At 38.3% G+C, this 12,157-nt stretch overlaps 1 protein-coding gene across 2 annotated transcripts in view; it reads left to right on the forward strand.

Moving 5' to 3' along the window:
• The first annotated feature begins 604 nt into the window (after nt 1–604).
• Nucleotides 605–12,157, forward strand: part of RBM46 (RNA binding motif protein 46) — a 29,949-nt gene continuing 18,396 nt past the window's right edge. Inside the window, exons 1-4 of one of the 2 annotated variants that reach the window (XM_004685342.1) lie at nt 605–766; nt 7,371–7,532; nt 8,586–9,053; nt 9,489–10,271. In XM_004685342.1, coding sequence (XP_004685399.1) covers nt 7,382–7,532; nt 8,586–9,053; nt 9,489–10,271 — 1,402 coding nt within the window. In that variant the 5' untranslated portion in view covers nt 605–766; nt 7,371–7,381. The remainder of the gene's footprint in view (nt 767–7,370; nt 7,533–8,585; nt 9,054–9,488; nt 10,272–12,157) is intronic. The other variant, XM_004685343.1, reaches the window with a different exon arrangement.

Raw genomic sequence — 12,157 nt, forward strand, 5'->3', positions numbered from 1 at the left:
TTTTATAAGTTTATTTTTACATCATTTTGTACATTTTTTTTCATCTCACTTGTAATCCCCGCGGGTTTCCCATCACCAAGTCACCCGTGTGCCATCTCCATAGTCCTGTGCCCTCCCCCCCCCCTTTTTTGACCCGTCCCCACTCCACCCCCACAAAATGTCTCTGGTACATGCCCAGCCCTTATTTTTAAAAGTCCACAGTTTGCACAGTGTTGGGCCCGAACTAGCAGTTTTTAAGACTTAAAAACTTTGTCAACTCCAAATAAGAACCTCTACAGCCAGAATACGAACCTCTACAATATCACCCATCATTTCCGTATGAAGAAGCCTGGAAGTCAAGCCACAGCCCCGTCCACAGACGTCTCACCAAAACGCGAAGGACCTTCTTTCTGTCACTGGGTGCCTAGCCCACAGCTTTCCCCTCGTCGCCATTGGCCAACCCGCCTGCCACTCCAGGCCCTCTCACTCCCCTCCCAAGCAGCTCCTTAGGATTTAAACCTTGGCCCGCCCACTCCTTGCTCGCTCCTCCCCTGAGCTGCTCGCCGATTGGTCGAGGCGCCGGTCCGCATGGGGCTGCTAGGCCACCGCGCGCGCGGCGCCCGCTGGGAGCCTAGCTTAGGCGCGAGGACACCGCGAGCTCCTCCCGGTGGGCTCCCCTCCCCCCCGCGGCGACCCCCGCTCAGCCTGACTGGTCCCCGAAACGGTGGCGGCGGTTTGTGGTCGTTGGTCCCGGGGATTTAGGACCAACATTTGAAGACCCGAAGGGGTGAGGAAAGGATGGGGGCAGCGGGGTCACTGCCAAATCGCCGGTAACGGCCGGAGACCCTGCTTCCCTACCAGAAAAGCTCCCCGACGGCCCGGGCGCGGCGGGGACCCACGGCGCCGGGGAGTCGCGGGCCGCGGGGCTCTCCCTCCCCCGTCCCGTCGAGCAGCCCGAGAGCCGGGGTCCCGGGCCACATTTTGAGCGGACAGCCCTGCCGTCCGTACCCCTCGCGTCGCGCGGCCGCGGCTGCCTGGTCCCCCAAGCCTCGACCTCAAGGCTCCCCGCGGCCGCTTCCGCCCCCACGGCGCCCTGCCCTCTCTTCACCTTATTTCCGCCCTCCCCCGCCGCCTTCCGGCCTCTTGCCACCTGCTGCCCTCCATGTTCCTCTCCTAACACGCTTCCGCGCCGACCGCCACCGCGCCAGGCCGGCCGCCTGTCTCTGCGCCTCCGGCCGTTGTCGGCTCCGCGCGTCCCCTCTAGAGGCTTTGAGACGACGCCCCGGGCACCTGGCAGCAGGGTGAGGCCGAGCAATCACGTCGTGGTGTTCATTGGGGTTCTAATGGGGCCGAACCTCGAACTTTCTTCTGCTTTGGGCTCTTGTTTCTGCACCAAGCCCTCTCCGGCGTGAGGGTTGTGGCGGGCGGAGGCTGTGGGTGCACGCGGAGGGCAGCCCGCGCCTTGCCCCACACAGGCGGCTTGGCAGCCAGCGTGCCATGTTAGTGTCCAACGTCAGCTTTGAACTCTTTGGGGTGTGGCGAAACCATTGAACCTGGAATCTGGATACCTGGCAGTTTATTCAGGCCTGAGATCTTTGTGAAGTCCCTTAATTTCTCTGGGCACTCTTTGGTCATAGATAAAATCAGCTTAGCGTATATGGACTTTTAAGTTCTCTCCATTCCTGATTAAGGCTCTATCTAGTGTTTATATTTTATGGTGATTCTAATACAGGTCAATATAAGAGAGCTAGCTACAGAAACTTTCAAGGTTGTGGTGTTTTTTATACATCTGCCGCCCTTCGTGTTTGAGGACGGCATTAGAAGCAAAAAGTAGAATCTGCTTTTATGTATTAGCGGCTAGTGTGTAAATAATAGGTCCTTTTTGTCTAAATAAGCAAACTTGCCCTTATAAAGGGTTAGATCGCTTCAAAGTTAACTACAACGCATAGTTGCGTTTAACACTCTTCCAGAATTAAAGATGCTTATGGACTTGTCAAACGTTTGTTTTAAAAGTTAGCTTGCTTGCAACTCTGTGCCATTATAGATAAGACTGAAATGACGAGTAGTGCTGTAATTGCTGGATATCGGTAACGCCCTAATTTCGATGTAAGCTTAGCACTGCTCTGATGGCGTTTCTCACTTAAGGTAGAGTACTGAACTTGAATTTCTGCGCCAAGAAATATAATATAGCTAAAGACTATAATACATATCAGCACTTGAAATATGAACGTGTATGTTATTGAATATTATGAAGGAAGAGCTGTTAAGAATATACCCAATTTACTGGTGTCGTTTTGTTGGATACATGAGACATATTTAAGGAAGTTTTGTGAATGGAAATTAAATAATTGGTTCAAATTTGCATATTACCGCTGGATGTTCCCCATTTTATTTTATTTCTTGATGGCTGGTGAAGCATGGAAGTGAGAGAAGGAAATACTAATTTTGTATGACCAAATCTAATAGATTTCAAATGGTAGATTACAGGAGACTTGTGTAAGCAATAGTTGTGCAAGCATTTTGGTTCTTTTGTGGATAACTTAAGTTCAAGGAGAATATTGCACTTTTGAATTTGTCTTTCTAGATTTAAACCTGCCAGCCATAGTATCACTGCAGGTTGTGAAACACCTAGTAATGAAACTATATGTCACATATTTACTATTGGAGATAAAAGTGTGTTCTCATTCTTTAATAAATATAATGAAAAATGGATTTGAACTGATTCGTCTATCCCTTTACTTTGAAATAATTTTAAATGTAGTGTTCATGAACTATTAATGGGTCAGTTCTTTTCACTTTCTATCCAAGTTGCTGTAGTGAAGTTTGTCATTAAACTGAAAAAAAATCCATTGATCTAGCAACTCTGGCCTCAGTCTACCATATTTAAAATGACAACTGCATTAACAAATGGAGAGTTTAATGTCCTGTACTTTAAAAGCACTCACAATGATCCACTATACTTTCCATAAGAATATTTTCATGCCTTGACATTTCTAAAAATCACATTAAAATTTATAAAATGTTTTCACAACTTCATAAATTTTTACAGTACAGTTAGTCCTCATTTAATTTAAGTGCTTGGAAACTGATTTTAGTGAAACATAAAGGAAAGTAGGTCTCTGATATTGTAGTAGTGTTATTTGTTGTAATGAAACAGTTGGATGGACTGGCATTCAAGCATCTGCTGTAATTCAGAATGTCAAGTCAATTTACGTAGTTTGAATATAGATGACCAGATTCCTTTAGATAAATGATTTAATTTTCATTTATCATTGGCTAAAATTAGCTTGCTTTCTCATTAACATATTTCCTGTTTTGAAAGGCAGTACAAATTTGAAATTTTGTATTGTATAATTATTAGTTTAAAAAAAGATTTTATTTTTGTATAGAAGAAATAGGGTATAAGTCAGAAGTAGCAGGGGATGGGAAGGGTAGGTAGGTGAGAGGATTCACCAGACACAGAGCAGGAAGCAGAACAAGCAGATACACTGAAATACACTGCTGGGGGTGGGGGGCAGCGGCTGGGTCAGGAGAGGTCTGCCACATTATCTGGGTCAGCTCCCTGGCTGGGGATCAAACTCAGGACATCTGGCCATCTCAGTGATGGCAAAACAGGCCACTAGGGAGGGCCTATTTTGTTAGGTTTGCATGCTTAAAATTGATGAAGATATAGCTTGCATTTAAAGCTAAAGGTTTGACTCAAAATTGCTATTTGAATTGGCTATGCTGTCATGGTCTTCTGTGTAATTTAGTGAATGTTTTGCCTTTTTTTTTTCTTTTCCCTTTTTCTCTTAAAACTGAATGGAAAGAAGTCCTTGAAAGTCCAAAGTGCAGGAAAAAATTTGTGGAAGTTGAGCTTATGTATGGTACAATAGCTCTTAGTCTGCCCTTTTCATTTTTTCTTTTTTTTTGCATAAATTATGCCATTCTCTTGCCCAGGCCTCTCCTTCGCTTAGATGGATTCCTTGGGTCTGCAGGGTAAGGAATAAAGTTGGTAGAACACTTAGGCGCTTTAGCATGTGAATCTCCCAACCGAAAGTGGTAGAAATTAACTAAGCTGGATGCCTCGGTATGTCAGCTTTTTCAGAATGAGCATGTTTGGAGTTGTACTAATTTTCAGGTTGATTCTGAAATATTTTAGAATGAATAATTCTACTTTATATGGGACTTATAAATCTTTGGTTGAGGTTCTTGAATTCTGGCTCTTTCAGAAATGTGTCTTGGTTATATTACGGAAAAGGTATGTACTTTTAAATTTTCTTAATTGTGAATTAGATACGTGTTGACCTTACTTTTATTTTGGAGTCTTTGAAAACACATTCCCTTCTAAAGAGCAGATGACATTGGGTGACTGGGCAATATGTCCTACATTTCTGTAATTTCAAGTTTTTATAATATTTTTGATTGAAATTTCTTAAAATATACTAAGTCTGCCATGTTTCTACTCAGGCGCTGGTCATTAAGACTCTGATGTGGGATTGGTTGATTTAAATTTGAAATTCTGTATTATGTTTTTGAAAATATAAATGTGGAGACATGAATTAGCTCCAAATATATGTACATAAGGTAAATTGCAAGAATGGGTTGGAATGCAGAAATGAGCCATGTAGAGCTAGCTGTTAATTATGCTGTAATTTGCAAGAAAAAAATAACTAATAAGAAATAATAGAATAAATGCTTTTATTAGTCTACACTTTGGATTTAATGGAAGTAGAAGCTGTTTATTGCTTCTCTTTATAGGCAGTAAATAGCAAATATATATATGGTAGCTTATTAGACGAGAATCTTTTATTTTTCTCATACTTGCAGATGTTTGAAAAATAGAAATCTCACTCTTTACTCCTCTTCACATTGTATAGACATGATTTCTTGAGTGTAATGGGCCATACATGTTCTGTGGGAGGTTCAGACTATATGTGTCCCTCTGGGCTAATTATGAAGGAGTCAGAATTTTTAACTTGCTGTGGGTTTGAGCCCCGATTTATTCAGTGACTACTTTGTGACCTTAAGCAAGTGCTTTTACCATATTTGCCTTTGGTTTTCCTACATGTGAAATTGGAGATGGTCTAAAGATTCACTTAAATGTTCATAATTTCTTACTAAAAGACCTTAGTGATGGTATATCGGTAAAACTGTGTCAAAGACAATCTTAACTGGAGAAAAGCTGTATTATTTAAAATGCTTTTACACAGGAAAATGCTGCACTTTTTAGAACGAGAGAGTCTGAAAGTTGTTTTCACTAATTTTTCCTCATAGTGGTTATGAGTGTCAACGAGTAATTTTATATCATTTTGTCAAAACCTATTAAATTACATTGTTTTGTATAATGTATTTACTTAAAATACATTATTGAATTTACTGTTATGTTAATAAAATTTGTTCCTGAAGTCTAGTGGTAGGTTTATAGCTGATAATACAGATTAAAGACTTTTACCTGGGTAAGACTTCTTTCTTGCTTCCTAATTCTTCCATTTGATAAGTAGGTGAGACCAGTAAATCAGAAGATCCAAAAAATGGTTAAGCACTTTGCCCAAGCTAGTAAAGAAGGAGAAACCAAGATTCACATTTAAGCTGTCATTCAGTTACCTGGATCTTAATTATTACTCCATGCTGCTCCTTTTATTTTTAAGGAAATTGACCTTTCTCTCTGAGTGTTGCAGATCACTTCCCCATTAGTCATTTTCTGTCCTAGTTTTGTGGTATTGTTTGCCTTTCAAAATAGTTATGTTTAAAGATTTGGTGTTATTTTGAGACTTGTTTTTCAGATGGATCCTTTTGAGTCTAAATTTAAAAAGATACACTTTTTACCCTTAGTTTTTGTTTTTGGTAGAAGCATACGATAACATTCCTATTTTAAATCACCTTTTCAGCATTGTGGAGATTTTGTTTGAAGGAGACAAGACTAAACCGAACAACAGGAACCTGGCCCTAATTCAGTAAGAAGTAATTATGTGAGAACAGGCTGTGGAGGTGAACAGGAAAAGATTGATTTAAAGATATATTTAGAAGGTTAAATATGCAGTTCTTTGTGCTTGATTAACTCTGAATCAGAAGTTGGACTTCAGGCCACTGTCCGTTTCTGGTTGTGATGATTTGGTGAAGGGGGTGTGTTAGTGGTCGTGGCTTTTTTTTTTTTTTTTTGGTAAATGTATGAATTGTTGGAGGTAAGGTAAAACAGAAGGGAACAGGTTTGGAGGATACAATGACATTCAAACTTGGCTGTGTTGAATTCAGTATATTTACTGAACATCTCATCCTTAGCACATTCACTATGTGTGTTTCACAAGTGAATCTCAGTAAGAGTAAGGAGTTGCTCAGTTTAGGGAAATGAGGTGGATGGTAGAGAGACACCTCCTGGGACAATGAGCTACTTTCTGTCCGTTTTCTTCAAAGTTACTCTCTGGAGACAACATAATAACCTAGAAGGAGCTTTAAAGACTAAAAAGACCGTATATGTTCCATGTGGATGGTTCTAGCTCTGCTCATTGTCATCAGAAAAAAATGAATAATTGAGAAAGCTCTGTTGAAAGCTAACATAGCTTTCCCAGTTTATTTTTCTTGTGGATTTTAATTTTTGCATTTGTTTATGGTAACACCTAATGAGAAAATGTAAAATTAAGAAACAGAGTAAATACAGTTATTACCACTAGGGGGAGTGTTTCTGACAGCCTTAGTGGGTGGTGTAGGCTTATTAAGAAAAAAAAAAAAAATAACAGGTACATTTTTATAGATTGCGATCAACATAGATTTTGGTTCCTTTTCCTTAACTCCTGCCCACCTATTGATAGAAGTTCTTAAACTGCTGCTAGATGGGAATCACAACAGTTCCTGTTTCTGCTGGGATGATGTGGCATGTAGTAGATAGGAGTAGGGGTTGATTTGAAGCTCTGTTTGCTTATTCCAGGCACCTGTTTAATTTGTAACTCTTAGCATTTGTTGACATAAGCAGGATTATTAGCCCTAGACTACACCAATCTGAAAATACATTTAACTTAAGTAATCAAGTACTTTAAGCCTTGTGATGAATAGGTTGATCAGCAGTAATTATATATATTCCTTAATAGCAGTATACTTATTTATTATTCCCCTTCTCTTTAACTTCTTTAATATACCTGTTTTTCCCTCTCCTTGTCTTTGTTTCCCCTTTTTCTTTTTCGCTTTTTTCTTTTTCTCTTGTTGTAGCTTAAACCTTCTACAGGTGTTTAACTCAATCAGTGGCATTGAAAGTTCCTAGATTTCATTGTGGAGAAGAACTTTGGGATAGAACTGCAGTGATCACTAAATGTACAACCACAACTTCCTTTTGAATCTTGCAACCCAAGGAAACTTTTCATAGATTTCTGGTGTTCCATGCCATAAACTTAAACACCTCTTTTTAAACTTGATTTTAGGAACTGCAACCATGAATGAAGAAAATATAGATGGAACAAATGGATGCAGTAAAGTTCGCACTGGTACTCAGAATGAAGCTGCTTTACTTGCATTGATGGAAAAGACTGGTTACAACATGGTTCAAGAAAATGGACAAAGGAAATTTGGTGGCCCTCCTCCAGGTCTGAATTTGTTTATGTTCCGTTAAATTGGATCATTTAATGTAGTCGTTTACATGAGGTGTATATCTCCTCAAGTAATTCCTTGCAATTGCTTTAGACCTTAGCAATCACTTTTATCTTGTGAGGGGGAAGATGTCAAATTTACATGTTATTGCATGTCTTCTTACATTTTTTTTCAACCTTTTTAAAATTGCATCAACATTGGTTTTCTACACTGTGATTCATAGGTTCACACCCCTTCAGATATGTGTTAGTACCATGCCACTGTCAAGGTGCCCTTGGCCTTCTCCCACCTTCCTCCCATTGTGCCCCCTCTCCCTTTTGTGCCCACCTTCCCCTTCCTTCTCTGGTATTCTCAATTTCACAGTCAGATTTCTAGACAGTTCAGAAAGAAGTTGATTTGGGTTAAGGAAGAAATTGGGATTGGGTCATTGGGTAAAGTGACACGCTAGCTGTAATGTGGAAATAGTTTTGAAAGGAATTTGAAAGAGCAGGGAATGGTGCCTAGCATTTGTATTAGAAAATCAGGTTAATAAAATTAGGTTAATAATTGTAATTTTTAATCCTTTTGTGGTTAACCAGTGAAATACTTTTCTTAAAACCTTTCAGTTACCTTTCTTTAACATTTGAAATCTTGGCCACTAGTTGTAACAGTGGTTGATTGTCTACCACTTTACCTCTCCCTCAGCTGTACTGTAGGCATACAGGCCTCTGTGCTGTGTGCCAGCATTTAAAGCTTTTCCTCTTGTATCCTCAGGGCTCATTCCCTCATTTCATTTAGGAACCTGCTAAAATCTTATGTTTCAAGGTTTATGCAACTACCAAAGGTATCAGCCCTTAACTGACTTTGTCTTCATAGCAACCTCTTTGTCTCCTTTATTGACTAATAACTTCATAAGGGAGGGAGTTTTTATTTTGTTCACTGTGGTGTCACCAACATCTAAAATAATGCATGACACATATAGAAGGCTTACACTACAATTGTGGAATGGGTGAATGATTGGATAATGAATATAACTAACTTAGTAGACTTTATTTATTTTTCTCTTTCAGGTTGGGAAGGTCCACCTCCACCAAGAGGCTGTGAAGTATTTGTAGGGAAAATACCTCGTGATATGTATGAAGATGAGTTAGTTCCTGTATTTGAAAGAGCTGGCAAGATATATGAATTTCGACTTATGATGGAATTTAGTGGTGAAAATCGAGGTTATGCTTTTGTGATGTACACTACAAAAGAAGAAGCACAGTTAGCCATCAGAATTCTTAATAATTATGAGATTCGGCCAGGGAAGTTTATTGGTGTGTGTGTAAGCTTGGATAATTGCAGATTATTTATTGGAGCCATTCCTAAGGAAAAGAAGAAAGAAGAAATTTTGGATGAAATGAAGAAAGTTACAGAAGGTGTTGTAGATGTCATTGTTTATCCAAGTGCAACAGATAAGACCAAAAATCGTGGGTTTGCATTTGTTGAGTATGAATCTCACAGAGCTGCTGCTATGGCTAGAAGAAAACTAATTCCAGGTAAATTTGTTCTTTTAAAGGTTATTTTTCCATATTAATTGTATTAGAAATAGGAGAAAATGACAAGACCTGGTAGATCCGTATTATGATAATATGTAATGCTCTTAAAGGAATTAAACTAAATCTAAAAGACAAGAAATAGTTCCTGTAATGAATCATTCTCTTTAGTAATGCATTCAGAGGATAATTCAAATTTTAATTCTATTAAAAGTCTGTTTTTGAAATATTTTTGTTCTTTTGACTCTTAAAATTGATTCTACTATAGGTTTTTACTGTATTTCCCTTAGTTAAAACTTTCACATGAATAGGAAACTAATGTTTAATCAAGTATATTGATGTGTATTTGAGCTTCTGCTTCGCTGGAGAAACAGTTTTACTTAAGATTTTTGACCTTTTAAAAAATTATCTTGAAATTAATTAATTCTTTTTTTACAGGAACATTTCAGCTATGGGGCCATACCATTCAAGTGGATTGGGCTGATCCAGAGAAAGAAGTTGATGAGGAAACCATGCAGAGAGTTAAAGTTCTCTATGTCAGAAATTTAATGATCTCCACTACAGAGGAAACAATTAAAGCAGAATTCAATAAATTCAAACCTGGTGCAGTTGAACGAGTGAAGAAACTAAGAGATTATGCTTTTGTTCACTTTTTCAATAGAGAAGATGCAGTAGCTGCTATGTCTGTTATGAATGGAAAATGCATTGACGGAGCAAGTATTGAGGTAACACTGGCAAAACCAGTAAATAAAGAAAACACTTGGCGACAACATCTTAATGGTCAGATTAGCCCCAATTCTGAAAACCTGATTGTGTTCACTAACAAAGAAGAGAACCATACAAAGACTCTAGGCAAGCCACCAAGTCTTCCAGCTCGTCTCAATGGTCAGCATAGCCCAAGTCCCCCTGAGATCGAAAGGTGCACATACCCATTTTTTCCTGGAACAAAGCTTACTCCCATTAGTATGTATTCTTTAAAATCTAGTCATTTCAATTCTGCAGTAATGCATTTGGATTATTACTGCAACAAAAATAATTGGGCACCACCTGAGTATTATTTATATTCAACAACAAGTCAAGATGGGAAAGTACTCTTGGTATATAAGATAGTTATTCCTGCTATTGCGAATGGATCCCAGAGTTATTTCATGCCAGACAAGCTCTGCACTACATTAGAAGATGCAAAGGAACTGGCAGCCCAGTTTACATTACTTCATTTGGGTAAGTTTAAAACTATTTATATAATATTGTAGAGTATGAAATTAGGATTATGGATAAAATTAATTTATTGAAAATTTCAATATTAGTGGTGAGTACTTAATATACGTTTAAACTCCATTGTGTGAACTGAAGGTAAATTTTGCTGAAACTTTATTCCTGCATAATCTTACTGTTTTTAGCTTTGTTAATAACACTTGGAGAAAATTTAATTTTGACTTATATTTGAGTTCATGATCCTGCTAATTTATTGTTTCTGAATTGGCTAATCTTCATTTGAAATAAAGATTCTTTGTAGATTAGAGGATTTGTTATTTAAAGCAATTTATAAGAGAACCCGTGCATCTTTGGTGAATTCTCCACAGTAATCTTGGGGTGAGGGGACAGAGACAGGGAGTTGGTAACATCAGGGGCAGTTTTAGATGGGTCATGTGTAGACAGAGCCTTATTCTCACTGGAAATTTGTCATTAAGACTCATGAAAGATAAAAAGCATCATATCATTCAAATTAGGTTTTGCTTTCTCTTGCCAGGATAACTTGTTTAAAAAGGTTATAAAATGATCAAGTGGCCAAAAGTATATGAAATTATGCTCAACATCACTAATTATCATGGAGATGCAAATGAAAACCACAGTGTAACATGGTCTCACTTGTTAGGTGGGCTGCTTATCAAGAAAATGAAAAGACAGGTGTTGGCAAGGCTCTGGAGAAATTGTACACTACTGGTGGGAATGCAAACTTTGGGGTTCCTATGAGTTGGCCACTCATGGGCAACAGCGACCTACTTACTGTCTGCGAATCACAGTAGAGCATTCCTTGACTACCTACAGAGTATAGCTTGGATCATGAGGCAGGCTTAGGGCTGCCTGCGCTGTTGATAACATGATTTCATCTCCATGGCAGTCTTGGGATACCTCTGCCTGTGATAACATACTTTGCTGACGCAAATGTCTCTTGAGGCATGGTCATGATGTCCCCTTCCCTATCCTTTGTGAAACTTTGTCCCCCATTCCTGTCCCACCCAGACCTTATTCCTCATACCATTGTCTCATGATTGGCTTTTGCTAGCTATATGCTTTCAGTAAATTGCACAAGAATTTATTCTGCTCAAGTAGCAGAGTCTTGCCTTGCAAACCTACAAAAAAAAAGTTATAAAATGAATGAAAGATGAAGTCTGAAAAAATAATTGATGCTTTTTCTTTTATGAGTCGTTATTTCCAAACTGATAGGAAAACTGCAGAAATAAAATTTCAGTTTAAAAATTTTGCCAATAAATTGCTTTGAAACAGAGAGAAACATTTTAGCTTTTTTTAGTTTAAGAAATCATTTTAGGATATATTTATGTATAATGTAATGGTTATATCATATTACAGTGAAAGCTTTTTATAACTAAAAGAAAAATAATTTTTAGAAAATTGTTCTTTCAGTTTTAATTACAGACCTAATTTTGATGATACTATTTCAAACTGATAATTTAAAAAACATAAATAGTATGCTTTAAAATTCCTTAATTCATCAATAACTTATTTAAGTAAGAAATAGGGTCAACATAAACATTTTGTGTATTTATTTTCATATGGTTAAGTGGTAAGATGAAAATTCCACTAACTCAACTATGTGTCTTTGGCCCTATGAGGGGGTTCAGTGCTCATGAAAATGTTTTTCTTGAAACTGTATTTTTCTGAAAGACCATTGTTTGGTATTATTCATAATTCTTACTTTACTAAGACATATATTAACAAACCATAATTGTTAACGGATTTAGTACTGTAAGAGAAGAAATTGCATAGTATAATGAGTAACCATGTAAAAGTGTAAGAACCTGTAGTCTTTGCCAACAGCACAATGACCTTGGAATGTCAATTAAGTCATTTGCTCACTGTGGACC

This window comes from Condylura cristata, unplaced genomic scaffold (genome assembly GCF_000260355.1).
Source record: "Condylura cristata isolate star-nosed mole 26May11 unplaced genomic scaffold, ConCri1.0 scaffold00018, whole genome shotgun sequence".
Taxonomy (NCBI): Eukaryota; Metazoa; Chordata; class Mammalia; order Eulipotyphla; family Talpidae; genus Condylura; species Condylura cristata.